Raw genomic sequence first — 13,809 nt, 5'->3', positions numbered from 1 at the left:
GCCTTGGGGAATTCAGCTTTATGACAGGATAGATTTTTTTTTTTTTTTTTGTCAAAGTATTCTGTACCTTGGATAACTAAGTGTAAAACTCCATATTGATCTTCCAAATATAGTTACTTGTGGATTATGGGTTGGAAGATTAATGTTTAGGAGCTAAAATAGTCTTAAAACAGTATTTGTTACAGTAGTAGTCATCAGGAACTACTGTACTTAATACCTCAAAGTAATAAACTGTGGCAGTATCCTTTGTTGCCCACATGAGTTAGTAAAGAAGACAGTCCAATAATGTAAAGATTAAAAAAAATGAAGCTTCAAAGCTTTTGTGTCCTGTTGCATCCTCTCAGGAGATGCATTAAGTGTGAATGTTATGAAGGCGTCTCTGCTGTTTGATGCTTTGAAGAAATTATGTATTATTTAGGGAAGTTAGTCTTTTTTAATGTGTTTTTCTCTTCTGACAACTAGGTGTTTGAGGAAAGAGCAGCAAACTTTGAAAACCATGCTGCTAGACTGGGAGCTACAGCAGAAAAAGCAGCTGCAGTTGGAACTGCGAATAAAACTACTGTGGAGGGCATCCAAGCAACAGTGAAGTCAGCAAGGGAACTTACCCCACAGGTTTGCTCCCTGAGTCTCTGGGGGCTGTGAAAGGGCTGGGGATTACTGCTGTGGAATTTTCTTTATGCCTCTGCTATCAGAGAAAGATGTTAATACCAGCAAGGAATGTAGTGCTGACACTTAAAAGGGGAATGGCAAATATTTGTGTATATGATACCAAGTAGAACGAACTGATTAAATGACCTGTCTTACTCTTCAACTTTTGGACAAAACTGTTAGTGACTTACCCTTGAAAGAAATTACTTTGAGGCTTACTGAAATATGTAAGTGGAAAAAATGCTGTTTAATGAATGTACTACAGTGCTTTCAAGAAGTGTTTGTAAATGATAAACACTTTTTGATATATAAGCATGTAACTGAAGTTCCAGAAAAAAGTATATGTGTTAACAAATTCCAGAAGCATTGTAAAGCTTCAAGTAGCTCGATGTTGAACTAGAATTCATGAGGTAGAATTCCAAATGAGCAGCTATACATCCTGCCCTGAAAAACAAATGTATTTCCAGGAATATGTATGATGTCTCTATATACTGATACTTCCATAATTTAAAATGTTTTCCATTGGCAGGTAGTATCAGCTGCTCGTATCCTCCTGAGAAATCCTGGAAATCAAGCTGCTTATGAACATTTTGAGACAATGAAAAATCAATGGATTGATAACGTAGAAAAAATGACAGGTAAAGTAGGAATTCTTGTTAAAGACTATACTTGTGGCTAGCTAGCTGGTATAGAATTTTTCCCCTTTTTGTTTGGATTGATGAAATATGTAAGAGTAGTGACTCATTAAAAATAAGAGAAGTGGGAATGTGCTTTCTGATGCTAGAAGTAGGTATATGTTATAGCATAAGCAAAATACTTTGCTTCATAGGTTTTAATTTTGAGCTGCAGGGGAGCAAATTTGGCTTTAGTTCTTCTGTAGGAAAACCAGAATACCAGTAGTTTTTATTGTGATTGCTATTCTAGCAATGAATTGCTGTAGCAACTTCAGGGTTTTTTTTGTTTGTTTTTTTTTTTTTTCCCCACGTAATCTTGGCATATTAAATGAGGGCACATAATTAAGTGGGGGCAAGAAAACATGTTTACAATGACATAACAGCTTGATGAAAGCAGTGATTAGAACAGAAGCTACTGACCTGATGAATCTTGCTGAGACAATTAAATGTTTCAGTCTTTCCAAACTGCGGATACTTTGCACTGGTCTGCCGATCTGACTGTGTACTACCTCCTTCTCCATCCCCATAGTTACTGTGGGTGCTTGAAATCTTACTGCCTTGTCACTATATATTATCCTTAAGTAAAAGCACAGCCAGAGGGATATTTCCTTTTGAATGAATGGGGAAGGTACAAAAAGTACTGAATATGCTTGAAGAAATCTGGTGGGAGGAAGGAAGCTCTGCTGCTTATACTGCGTTAGCCAGTTCTTGATTCAGGCAACATTCCACGGTAGCTGAATAAGAGCTTGGGATGCCATTAGTGGGAGGAAGCCTGACCACGGTTACTGTGATAGAGGTACCACATAATCAGAAGTAAAACTGCAGTAATACATTTGCTCTGATTTCTGTGCTCCCCAGTTTGGAAATACTTTTCTGGTTTTGAACAATCTCTGGAATACCAAACATCCCTTTTCACAGGTGAAACTAGAGTACTAATGCGTTTAACTTTTATTGTAGGGCTGGTGGATGAAGCCATTGATACTAAATCTCTGTTGGATGCATCAGAAGAGGCTATTAAGAAAGATCTTGATAAATGTAAAGTTGCAATGGCCAATATGCAACCTCAGATGCTGGTCGCTGGTGCCACCAGCATTGCTAGACGAGCAAACCGCATCCTACTAGTAGCAAAACGGGAGGTTGAGAATTCAGAAGACCCTAAATTCCGTGAGGCTGTTAAAGCAGCCTCTGATGAGCTGAGCAAAACCATATCACCAATGGTAATGGATGCTAAGGCTGTGGCAGGAAACATTTCCGATCCTGGTAAGGATTCAGTCAGCTGATTTCAAATATAATTTTGACTGGCTGAAGATGATGTGAAGTAGTGCTTATTTGGTCTTGTACAGCTGTGTAGCCCCCTTCATGCAAGTTTTGTGTACATTTAAATGCCAGAATGGTAAACCAAGGTCACACCACTAAATGCTAAATCCTGCTCTTCTAAAATACAATCAAAGACCTTTGGGATATTAAAGGGAAAAGGATTCAGCATTCTGGTTTATTTAATGATTTCATAATTTATAGAAGATGTATTTGTCACTAGTTATCAGTAGTACTACTTTATATGAGAAAATATAACCTAATTTCTTTTATTCTGAAAGTTGTTCTGGGCTCTACTTTGACTATTTGTAGTGACTGTTATTCAACTCAGGCTTTATTTTATGTATGTTGCATATGATAGTAAATCCAATGTAAACATTTTAGTTGTTTTTAAACTTTTTTTTTTTACATATATATGTGTACTTGGCGCACAGTATGTTACAGAAGTGGTTTTTGGCATAGTGTTGCAGTTCTAAATATTACAGAATGCTGTTAAACTGGTAATGGAATTTTTGTTCAGGTTTGCAGAAGAGTTTCTTGGATTCTGGATACAGAATTCTGGGAGCTGTGGCCAAAGTTAGAGAAGCCTTCCAGCCTCAGGAACCGGACTTTCCCCCTCCTCCTCCTGACCTTGAGCAGCTTCATGTAAGTGCAGCATAGTTTGTAATACAATACACAGTTGTCACAGACAATGTGTGGATTGCACACTAAAATTACTTGAGTATATTTTTATTCCTTAGAAAGAAAATGCACTGTCTAGCCAGCCATACATACAAGCACTTTTAAGTCTAAAAAATACCAGTGCAGCTTTCAAAATAAGAGATTAAAATGTGCTTTTTCTTCTAACATGGAGCACTTGAAAAATGGGAAAAAGGCACAAGCTTATGCAGTTATGTCTTGCCATGATACCATCCTTCACCCGATCTGTGTACTACTTCATTGCACTGAAAACGGTTTTCCCCTTTCTTAGCTGACTGATGAGCTTGCTCCTCCAAAACCACCACTTCCAGAAGGTGAGGTTCCCCCACCCAGACCTCCACCGCCTGAAGAAAAGGATGAAGAGTTCCCAGAGCAGAAAGCAGGAGAAGCTATTAATCAGCCAATGATGATGGCTGCTAGGCAGTTGCATGATGAAGCCCGGAAATGGTCTAGCAAGGTAAGAAGTTGTTTTATATGTCTTGTGCTAAAAGGAAAAAAAAAAAAAAGATTTTTAGGATCAGCGTATTTGGTCCAAAGTCAGTTGCCTCAATGAGAGAATAATCTTTTATAGACCAAATAGTAGAAACACTGCCGTAGGAGGAATTAGGAACCCTTTCAAGTTCGGACTGAACTAGAATCAACCGTTTGAATACTCAGAATTGCTAGAATGCTTTATTAACATACATCTGTGAACACAAGTGTGACTTGTATGCTAAGCTGTTTGTGAGCCTTGATGCTACTCTTGCCTAGAGAACCACTAATACTTATGCCTTTTCCAGGCTGACAAGCTGATTGCTTTATTTGACTTTGGAACGTCTGTATGGATGTTGCAGACACCAGCTGCAGGAATTATGAGCTGGTTTGTCTTAATTATGGAAGGAGCTGCAAGTTACTTTGCAGTTAATCCAGTGCATTTATGATTGGAAAAGTGACCATATATAGATGGCCTGGTCTCATTCTTTTTCTGTACCATTTCAGTGCTATGATGAAGCAGTGTGAACTCCTCAGTCTTATAACTGCCAATGTAACTTTTTTGCTTACCTCCCCCATCCGAGAACTACATTTTTCCTCTGACAGTAACTGAGTAAACTTCTGAGATTTAGGCTTCTGCCAGGTATAAATTGAAGATCAGAATTTGGCTTTTAAAATCTGCACTTTTTTTCTCCACCAAATTAAATGGTCACTGAGAAGATAAACCTGAACAGCTTACAGAATCAATTTCAGTGCTTTGTGCTTAGGGGATACCTGCTTTGGAAGTACAGATAACATCCTAAAGTCATCTTGCAAATCTGTTTGAGTGTCTCTTCCATAAAATGAAAAAGCTCTATTTTCCCCCCATACTTCTGGACATAACCAATACAATTTTACATTGCGAAAGATATAGTACTGGCATGTAGCAGTCATTTCAGAAGGTAGTTTTGAGGCAAAAAAAACCCTTAATTTCAGCTTCCTACAAGTGTTTTGATGTTTGAATCCCCAAATGAGCAACTTACCAATACACACTAGGTAATAAAATGCTTTTACTATATAGGTACTAAATTACATTCTAAATTAAATAGTGCAACTGTTAAAATATTTGTTTATCAAAGTCAAGCTGCAGACCTTAAACCTCCTTGTTGATTATGAAAGAGCTTTAAGCTTACTGCATTTAGATTATCAAACACTATTTTCATTGCTGTTTCTGGAGTTTGAGACCAGCAAACCAGTAAGTTAGCCTAGCATTTGTCCTTCTAATTATTTTTAGCAGTCTGTTTTAGCAATAGAGTACAGTTATTCTGCCAGTATGTTTTGGGGGAAGAAGTTTTTTAAAACCACTTTTGTAGCCTCTGAAGTCACCTGTTGGGTGGAAGAGGGATTGATGGACAGTGCTAGTGAGGAATATGGGTTAGAGATGGAAAGACAAGTACAACGTCTTACTCATATTAAGTCATGGTAGACTATGGGTCAGCTCTCTTCTGCTTTTTTGCCCATTTACATTGATCTACTGGTACTTTACCATGTGTTATGCTTATAGGAGGGATGGCAAGTACTTAGTCTCTAAAAACTTTTGGTAATGTTCTTCATTCTCCCAAGATTTAAAACAATTTTGTTTTTTCTCCTTTACAAAAACTCTTCTTCAGTGAGTGGATTCTGGCCTTTTATGTACTCCATTTTTCTCATGGAGCACAAACCAAACATGCTATTGCTTTAGCTTTCCTGGATTTCCCCCCTCATTTGAATAAATCAGAGAGTGAGGGATATTTGGGAACTTTTCATTAGATTAAGACTTAAATAGATGTTGTTTATGAAGATGAATTGATTTGGCATTATATAAAAGTTACAACTTCTTCTTAAACTTGTGTGTTTTTGTTGGTGTAGATGTTTTTCTGTAAAAGGCCCCATCTAAGCAAAACAGTTGAAAATGCATAGTTTTTGGTAAGGGTAGTTTGGGTTTATAATGCCTGGCTTTAGTCAAAGAAATAGCTGGTAAACTTACAGAATATTTTTGTATTGAAATGCTGCTGTATCATAAGTGCCTGTATTGTTGTACCAGTTACCTCTTCCTTGTGATCTGCCCTAACACAATATATTTGCTTGAATCCTCTTTTTTTTTAAGGTAGTGGATACAACATGTTGTGGCAAAACAGTATCATATTTCATAATCGTCTTATTCTACTAATTCTTTTTCAGTGTTTTTTTTTTTAAGAACTGTAATGTTCTCAGCATTCATAATATTCAGTATCGCCTCTTCATAACCTGGTTTTGTTCTTTTTCATGTTATCTGTGGTACGTCAATACTCACTTCTACAGTGTCCTTTACCCCACCTTTTTTTACCCTCTACAGCAAGCAGTGTCAATGGTATTTCTGTGAACCTGCTGCTATCTCTTTCCACCACATACATATGAAGGGGCTTCCATGCAAAGCTTTCTTCCTGCACAAATACCATGGTCATCAGCTGCTGTACCTGCTTCTATGCAGTCAAAATGGCTTTCATCTAAACAGAAAATCCATTCATTTCACTGTTGTCTTGCCAGAAAAATGTTGTTCTGCAAGTCAGTCTCTGTAGAAGCTGTACATGCTCTGATGAAAAATGTTTCTGCATCTTTGAGTTGTAACTTCTTAATATTTTTGGTAACTTTGGTTCACAGGTGAAATGTTTGTTTCCTTCTGCTAATCATGTATTCCTTCCCCTGCTCCCTCTGACCTGATCCTAGAGTTGTCTTGTCCAGATCCCGAGAGACCAAGAGGAGGTTTTGGTCACTAAAGCAGCTCAGTTCATGCTCTTTTACCAAGTTCTGCTTCTCGTACTAACTGTCCCGTTTCTCCACCCTTGCTGCCACCTGCAAAGCCTGATGTGACTGTGATTAATGAAGCGGCTGAGTCTGTAGATATAGATGATGAGGATGATGCAGATGTTGAATTCACTCTCCCCTCTGACACTGAAGATGATTACGAGCCTGAGCTGCTGTTAATGCCAACCAATCAGCCTGTTAACCAGCCCATTCTGGCTGCTGCTCAGTCTCTACATCGGGAAGCAACCAAGTGGTCTAGTAAGGTACTCCTGAGTCTCCCCGGGGACTGATCCGCGTGCATCCAGCCATTTGGAACGCTGACACATTTGCATCACTCTTGATCCCTGCTGGGCCCCACCATTCTGAATGAATAAGTGTGTCTGCACTTCATTTTAAGGACTGAGAGTGGCTTCACAAGTTTGCTAGATATGTTTGTCAGTGCTGGATTGAAGCTTGATTTGGGTCACTTATTAATATGTAAAGGTTTCCTCTGCCTTTGCATCTGCCTGTTCTTTGTTATGGCAGTTTCCAAACTGTAGTAGGGGTTGTCTTCCCTCCCCCCGTTCTTTTTTCTGTTCATTTGGGCTACCTGGGAAGCCATCATTAATGGTTTCTTAATGACTTCCAGATACAGCAGAGCATACAGCATTCAAGAAGTCATTTAACATGTGTATTGTGCTTTGCCTCCATTGCTGCCATCAGAACACCTTCCAACGAGGAATGGCTTTGTGTGGCAGAGTTTATCCAAGAGGACTGACTGTTGCTGGCTTGCACTTGGCCGTATTGCAAATGCTGGGCTTGAGAGAATTCTTTGAGGAAGCTGCACTGAATGCTGTTAGCTGCTGAGTTGAGATTGTGCTTCCATCAAACAGTGGAAATCTAACCTGAGGGTCAGACATTCACAAGTAGCCTGTCTCTTCTGTCTAAACACAAATGTTTGCAAGACTGGTCACTTTTTGTAGCATGCTGCGAAAATCAAGGTTGGTGTCCCATAACAAAGGCTAGGGGGGTGTGTGTATGTATATGTGTGTGTATATATATTTACATAGATAGATACACTACATTATTTTAATAAAAAGGGCTTTAAAAATGTTCTTGTCCTTTTCAGATTCTGATGCTTGGATAACTTGTTAGAGAGCTTCGTAAATGACACTGGTCCTAATTTCTTGATCCTCCTACGTGAAAACATGGAAAAGCTTTGTGTTATGTCATTTGCATCCTAACTGGTTATACTAGCAAACTGTTTAGCTATTAGGTCACGGTAACAAGTAGTTAAGCTTTTTGTGTCACCTGTATCTGTAAAGTATCTTGGGATATCTTCTTGAATTTGCTGGTAGTGAGTCATGGAAGTTTGTGCACAGGGATTGAGATCACATGTGCTGAGTTTGGTTCTGCTGTGTACTCTTTGCTCCAAACTTCATTGGTCATTAATTGTGGAATTATACTGAGGAAAGACTGTGCTAATACTTAAACTCACTCTGCTAATATGTCATCCACACAAGAGGAATGCTTCATGGCATCAATAGTTCACTTCTAACAACTCTCTACAAAGGTGAATCCAAATATACTAACAGACTACTAACAACCGATCATCTAGGTCTGCTTTTTCTTGCACTAGGTTTCTCTCGGGAACAGTATCTAAGAAATGGTTTTGCCTGGTCATACTTAATTTGCATGTTTCAAATATTTCTCAGAAGTATTTCTGTGACTGTAATTTTGATGGACTTAATAAAAGAAATATGGATTTTAATGTAAGAAATATCACTAGATTATCTTTTGAACTATCAAGTTCTTATCTGTTGGAAGCTTCATCTTTAAGGGAAAGATTTTGTCAAAAAGGAAGATTTATTTTCAAGGAATAACTTTTTTTTTAAAACAAGGTAATAGTTGCATCTCATTTCCACGTTACCAGTGACAAAAGTTTTATGTCACGGATTCTCTTTCGTTTATCCTTTAGCAGCATAGCTGATGCTTTAACAACTTCAGATGCCACTGAAAATTTTATGCTCATCTGTTACGACTACACCATTTAACTCAATCAGTGCTATTTGGTTTAACAAGCTATTTAGCACACTTTTTTAAATTTAAAAAAGGCCTTTTTTTGGGGAAATCTGGAATTTCAAATGCTAATAACATATTTTATCTTAACCTAGCCAGCAGAGCAGTAACTCTCATTCCATGGACAAACTAACATTTTTCTTTACCACTTCTTTTCCAGTTTTGAAGTAAACTTTTTTCCTGAGTGTTAGGAAGAAAAATGTCAGAAACATACAATTAGTACAGATCTTCCCTGTTCCTTGAAGAAACCTCTTCTGTGTTCACAAATGGTTCTTCCATCCTTCTTAAAAGGGTTGCTACCAAAATGTAGACTGCTGTTCAGTCGTGGCTTCTGTGAAGCTTCTGTCCTGGCACGAACACTAACTCATGTTGTTCTCTTCAGGGTAATGACATCATTGCTGCTGCTAAACGAATGGCGCTGCTAATGGCGGAGATGTCGCGCCTGGTGAGAGGAGGCAGCGGAAACAAGCGTGCCCTTATTCAGTGTGCAAAGGATATTGCTAAGGCATCAGATGAAGTCACTCGGTTAGCCAAAGAGGTGGCAAAGCAGTGCACTGACAAGCGCATCAGGACAAACCTCTTGCAGGTAATGACTTCATTTGTAAATTACTCAAATACTTTTTTTTTTTTCTCTGTTCCTCTCTTAGTGTGAGTACAAGAGTTGTGGCAGTAAATCATGTGCATCTTCCCTTGGCTTGTAAAGCTTTGTCAAGTTCTAGGTCTGCTTTTAGATCCTATGGTCATATACATTGTGTAAAGTCTGGCCTTGTTTACAGGTGAGTGGAAGGTGGAAGTGTCCAAAGTGGTTTTAAAAAATACTGTGCTGTGAACACAGTCCTGCCCTAAGCCTGCTTTGTTTTGTGTTTCATCTACTCATTCCTTTGTGTTGAAGAAGAGTAGTGGAAATATAACACTTCTAGTTTTTCAGTCTCAGCCAAATATACATCATGGCATTCCTAACTGAGCAGGCCCTTGAGGAATATCCAGAGGAAAGGAAAAACTTTGGCTCCGTCCCAAAAATTCCCAAAGCAAGTAAAATAAGATTTAGGTATCCTACCAGTATTTGTTATAAAGTCGTGATGGTTATAAGATTCTTTCTATGCTTATTCCTTATGTAATAGTAAAACAAAATCTAATAACTTACTTGAAAATATAATAGATAATGGATTTGTTCTGTTTACAATGTGAAGTGTTTTATTTAATCCCTGTTCCTCAGGTCTGTGAGCGAATCCCAACCATCAGCACACAACTCAAAATTCTTTCCACTGTCAAAGCCACCATGCTGGGCAGAACTAATATCAGCGATGAAGAGTCGGAACAGGTAAGAGGCGTAAAAATTGCTGGTAGCGTGGCATTGTTGAGCAGTTTTATGGGGAAAAGTATACAACGTGCAATATCGGCTGTGTTCAGGGCACTCGGCGTTTGGAGCGCAGCTCGGCGGTTCTGTGGCCCAGTGGCAGCCCGGCAGGTTGGTTCCCGGCTCAGGAGCTGCCGTGTGAGCAGCGCCAGCCGCTCCGGTTCCCACGCTCTGGCCCCGGCTGGGCGCTCCGCAGCGAGCGGCGCGGGCCGCCGGCAGCGCCCTCTGCTGGCGCGGGGGAGCGTTGTCCCGCAGCCCCGGGGCTGGGCCGGCAGCGCGGGTGCCGGGGTCCCCAGGGCTCCGTTCCTGTGGGAACCCCGCGGCTCGGGCTGCCCAGGGGTAACTCTGCTCGGAGACACGCAGCTGTCATCCAGACTCTGCACACATATACAGTGGGAGATGGGAGACGCTTGCTGGGAGTCAGCATAACGCTCGTTTCCACTGGCGAGCTGTTTCATTTACTTCTCCATAGTTGAAGTTAGCAATTGCCTGCCTTAATGCTTGCGCTGGGACTCCTCGCGCACAGTGGGCTTCCATGCTACTGTCCTGAATGTGGTATTTACTAATACATTGGAAATGTTTCATTTTCTTGACAGGCAACTGAGATGTTGGTTCATAATGCCCAGAATCTCATGCAGTCTGTGAAGGAAACTGTGAGAGAAGCTGAAGCAGCATCCATTAAAATAAGAACAGATGCTGGATTCACTCTTCGCTGGGTCAGAAAGACCCCATGGTATCAGTAAACACTTTCCATGTTAAGTATTCTGTAACATAAAATGCCTTTTTTTGGAAACAGAAGAGATATATCAACAGCAAAATGTGCAGTTTACATGAGTTGAAGATTAGCGTATGCCTAATGCCCCATTCTAAGGGCATGAATTATAAAACAATGCATTTCAAATGTCTTCAGAACACATTTGGTATCAAACACCTCAAAATTGCTTCCAACAGTTGATAGTTCTTATATATTTTTTCTTTTGAAGATTCTCTTCATGAATTCTGTACTCCCAGAAGCACATTTCATTTTATGCACTGTATGTTCCAGTAGTTTCCATGTCATGATATAAAACATGGACCTCACTTTAAGCTAGTGTTGAAAGTCTAGGACACTATGGATTACTTGGCAGTTTTTTAGGGACAATCATTGATGTAGAGACATTCAACTTTTCAACAGGAGTTTAGCTGGCTGTTCTTAAACCATGCAGAAATGATGGAAGGTCTGGGGTTTTTAATTAAAATCAGGGGGCAACAGAAATGTTGTAAATTGAAGATTAAAATTCCATGTCCAAAATTCTTTTTCTTTTTGCCTGGCAATAGTACTGCAACAAAAACTGGAGCTGTCTTTGTGAGCCTGTAGGTAGGCATTCCAGAACTTGTGTACTGTGCTGAAATGCTTTGCAGTGGATGTTAGGGGCACACTGCCGACAGCTTGAGCCTCAGCAGCTGGAGACCTTCAATCATGGAACTCTTTCCTTGCTCAACTCAGTAACGTATTGAGCTGAAAAATGCTGGTTCTCTTCAGCTGGCTGCATGTCCAGGACCAGAAAAAGCCACATGCTGGCTCTTTCCTTTTGAAAACCAGACGAGCACATGCAATTATTCTTTTTTTTTCCTTTTCTTGCCCTCTAGTGTCATTCCAGCCACTCAAGGTGGAAATTAAAAGATAAAGATATCGAAGTTTAAAAGACCTCATGTCTCACTGCCCTTCTTTCCAACAATGCATAAGCTTTTTGAACCCTTTTTCAGTAGTCTGGCTATCAGCAAATGGTGCTTCCTAATGCTGAATTAATTAGGATATTTTTACTGGTTTTGACATTTTGAGTTTGGAGGCTCAAAATATTTTTTTTTTTCAAGTTTGAATACTGAATTGAACCAACTGTATCTTTTAAAAAACAAACAACAAAGTCACAACAATAACCCACAAAATCCCCCCCACTCTATTACCAAAATAGTCTTGGGATACTTTTATCCTTCCATAGTTGAACATGCCTTATATATATATATGTACACATTCATTTAATTACTCCATAGTATCTTTTGGCATAAAGGAGAATGATTGTTTTAGAATGAGTCTCTGCTCATGGGCAAGGAACACTTGCACACTTCTGCCCGGATCAGCACTGACCTCAAGATGCCCTCCCAATTTGCTGAGAATTGTTGCACAGTTAAGCCACCTTCAGTATAAGTGCCCTTGTGGAAAAACTGCTCAGTCTTAACAGCTCAAAGAGACGCACAGCGTGGTCAGCGGCCCTTGACCTGTCTGCAACAGTTACTCCACAGCTGGACTTTCTTCCTCCACCCTCCCGCCCTTCATTGCACTGTTATCTAAAAAGGGAAGTTAAACCGATTGTACATCTGCCTCAAACTGACCTTGGCAAGAGCAAGCGCGCCTTTGTCTTTAACTCACTCCTGCTGTCTGGGTATTGCAAAATACGTGGTACTTAAGATCTTTCCGTAGTGCTCTCTTCCTGCAATTTACCTGCAACAGGAAGGGGAAGGAAGGGGTGCCAGAGCCTTAACCTGAATGTCTTGCATTTGATTGGTTTATACCAGATTTTTAACATAATTGTATTGTAGTAATTTCTATTTAATAGTAAATAACACTGAATAGGTAGGGGTTATTTCTAAGGGATTTTCCAAATAGTCTTCCTGTATTACTTTTCAGTGCTCCTCACATTTCCTGTCCCCCACCCCCCTTCAGGCTTCTCTGTGAGGTGTTGTTTTGTTGTTTTTTAGCATCACTGTTTAGTTGCTTGACTGATATTAATGCAATATTACTAATGCCTTTAATACATAATTGTTTATGCCAAAGATCACTTTTTGTTCATTGAGGAATGTTTGCAGGGAAGTTATGAATCATGGTTGCCTTTGATATTCTTCCAGAATGTTTGCTATAAGTTCTCGAACTGTTTTGTAGAAGCCGAGATACTTGTCCACCTTATGCAATTACTGCTTTTTTGAACACTATTGGTCTACAGACCAAAAATGCAGTGAAAATTTGAAAAAGACCATGAATGTCACTTAAAAATGTTTTACCACTATAAAACTTTGTTTATAAGCCAAAATGTATTGTATAGTCTAATGTTTTCAGCCTTTCTTTGGTTCTGTGAAAACAATAAAAATGCATTTGTACAAATGTCATCTTGTGAGTATTAATGATAATGGAGCAGTGGATAACACTGCCACAAGAAGAGCAAAAAGCTAAAGCAGCAGAAATACTTAAGCGGAAGAACAGCTGTTTTTACATATTCTGAACATGAAAAAAGAGCAAAGTTTCTCTACCAGGAGAAGATTAAAGCAAGTTTTTTCTGTCTTTTGTGCCCATAAATCTAGTCATTAAAGAACTTACTGGAAGCTGTGGTCCAGTGGGGGAAAACTGGGAGCTTTTCCAGAGACCGGATGGTCATCTGTTCTGATAGCACCATGCAAGGTGCTGAAAACTTGAAATGAGATTTGCCTGAACTACATTCTGTGTCAGTAATGGTGTCAGTTCTGAAATCTTGCAGCGTTTCCAGGGTGTGACAGCAGACAGTAGCACCGGCTACTCAGACTTCAGCTTGGGATGTTATCAGCTACAGCTGAAAACAAGACCTTGTAAAATTACCGTAACTGAAAGATGCTGTTTGCTGACATGGAGCGGAACTGGAGGGTGAGTCATGAATTGATGGATGTTTCTCCAGTTGAAAAAGGTAGACTAGAAGCTCGGTAGCTTTTAGTAGGCACTGTTGTGTCTACACAAACACAGGGCGTTCCTGCTGGTGCTGGTTCTTAAAACTTTTATCTACA

At 39.6% G+C, this 13,809-nt stretch overlaps 1 protein-coding gene across 3 annotated transcripts in view; it reads left to right on the top strand.

The window, feature by feature from the left end:
- The window catches only part of VCL (vinculin), a 57,829-nt gene extending 44,665 nt beyond the window's left edge, over positions 1-13,164 (top strand). For 2 of the 3 annotated variants that reach the window (XM_082053031.1, XM_082053030.1), the window contains exons 14-21: positions 463-612; positions 1,178-1,286; positions 2,280-2,582; positions 3,157-3,281; positions 3,607-3,792; positions 9,049-9,252; positions 9,883-9,987; positions 10,620-13,164. In XM_082053031.1, the coding sequence (XP_081909157.1) occupies positions 463-612; positions 1,178-1,286; positions 2,280-2,582; positions 3,157-3,281; positions 3,607-3,792; positions 9,049-9,252; positions 9,883-9,987; positions 10,620-10,766 (1,329 nt within the window). In that variant the 3' untranslated portion in view covers positions 10,767-13,164. Of the gene's footprint in view, positions 1-462; positions 613-1,177; positions 1,287-2,279; positions 2,583-3,156; positions 3,282-3,606; positions 3,793-6,664; positions 6,872-9,048; positions 9,253-9,882; positions 9,988-10,619 lie in introns of all 3 variants that reach the window. The other variant, XM_082053032.1, reaches the window with a different exon arrangement.
- Positions 13,165-13,809: the final 645 nt, after the last annotated feature.

Source organism: Streptopelia decaocto (genome assembly GCF_964273445.1).
Source record: "Streptopelia decaocto genome assembly, chromosome: 5".
Lineage (NCBI taxonomy): Eukaryota > Metazoa > Chordata > Aves > Columbiformes > Columbidae > Streptopelia > Streptopelia decaocto.
Note: the sequence above shows the minus strand (reverse complement) of the source record. Positions and strands in the feature narration are given on the sequence as shown.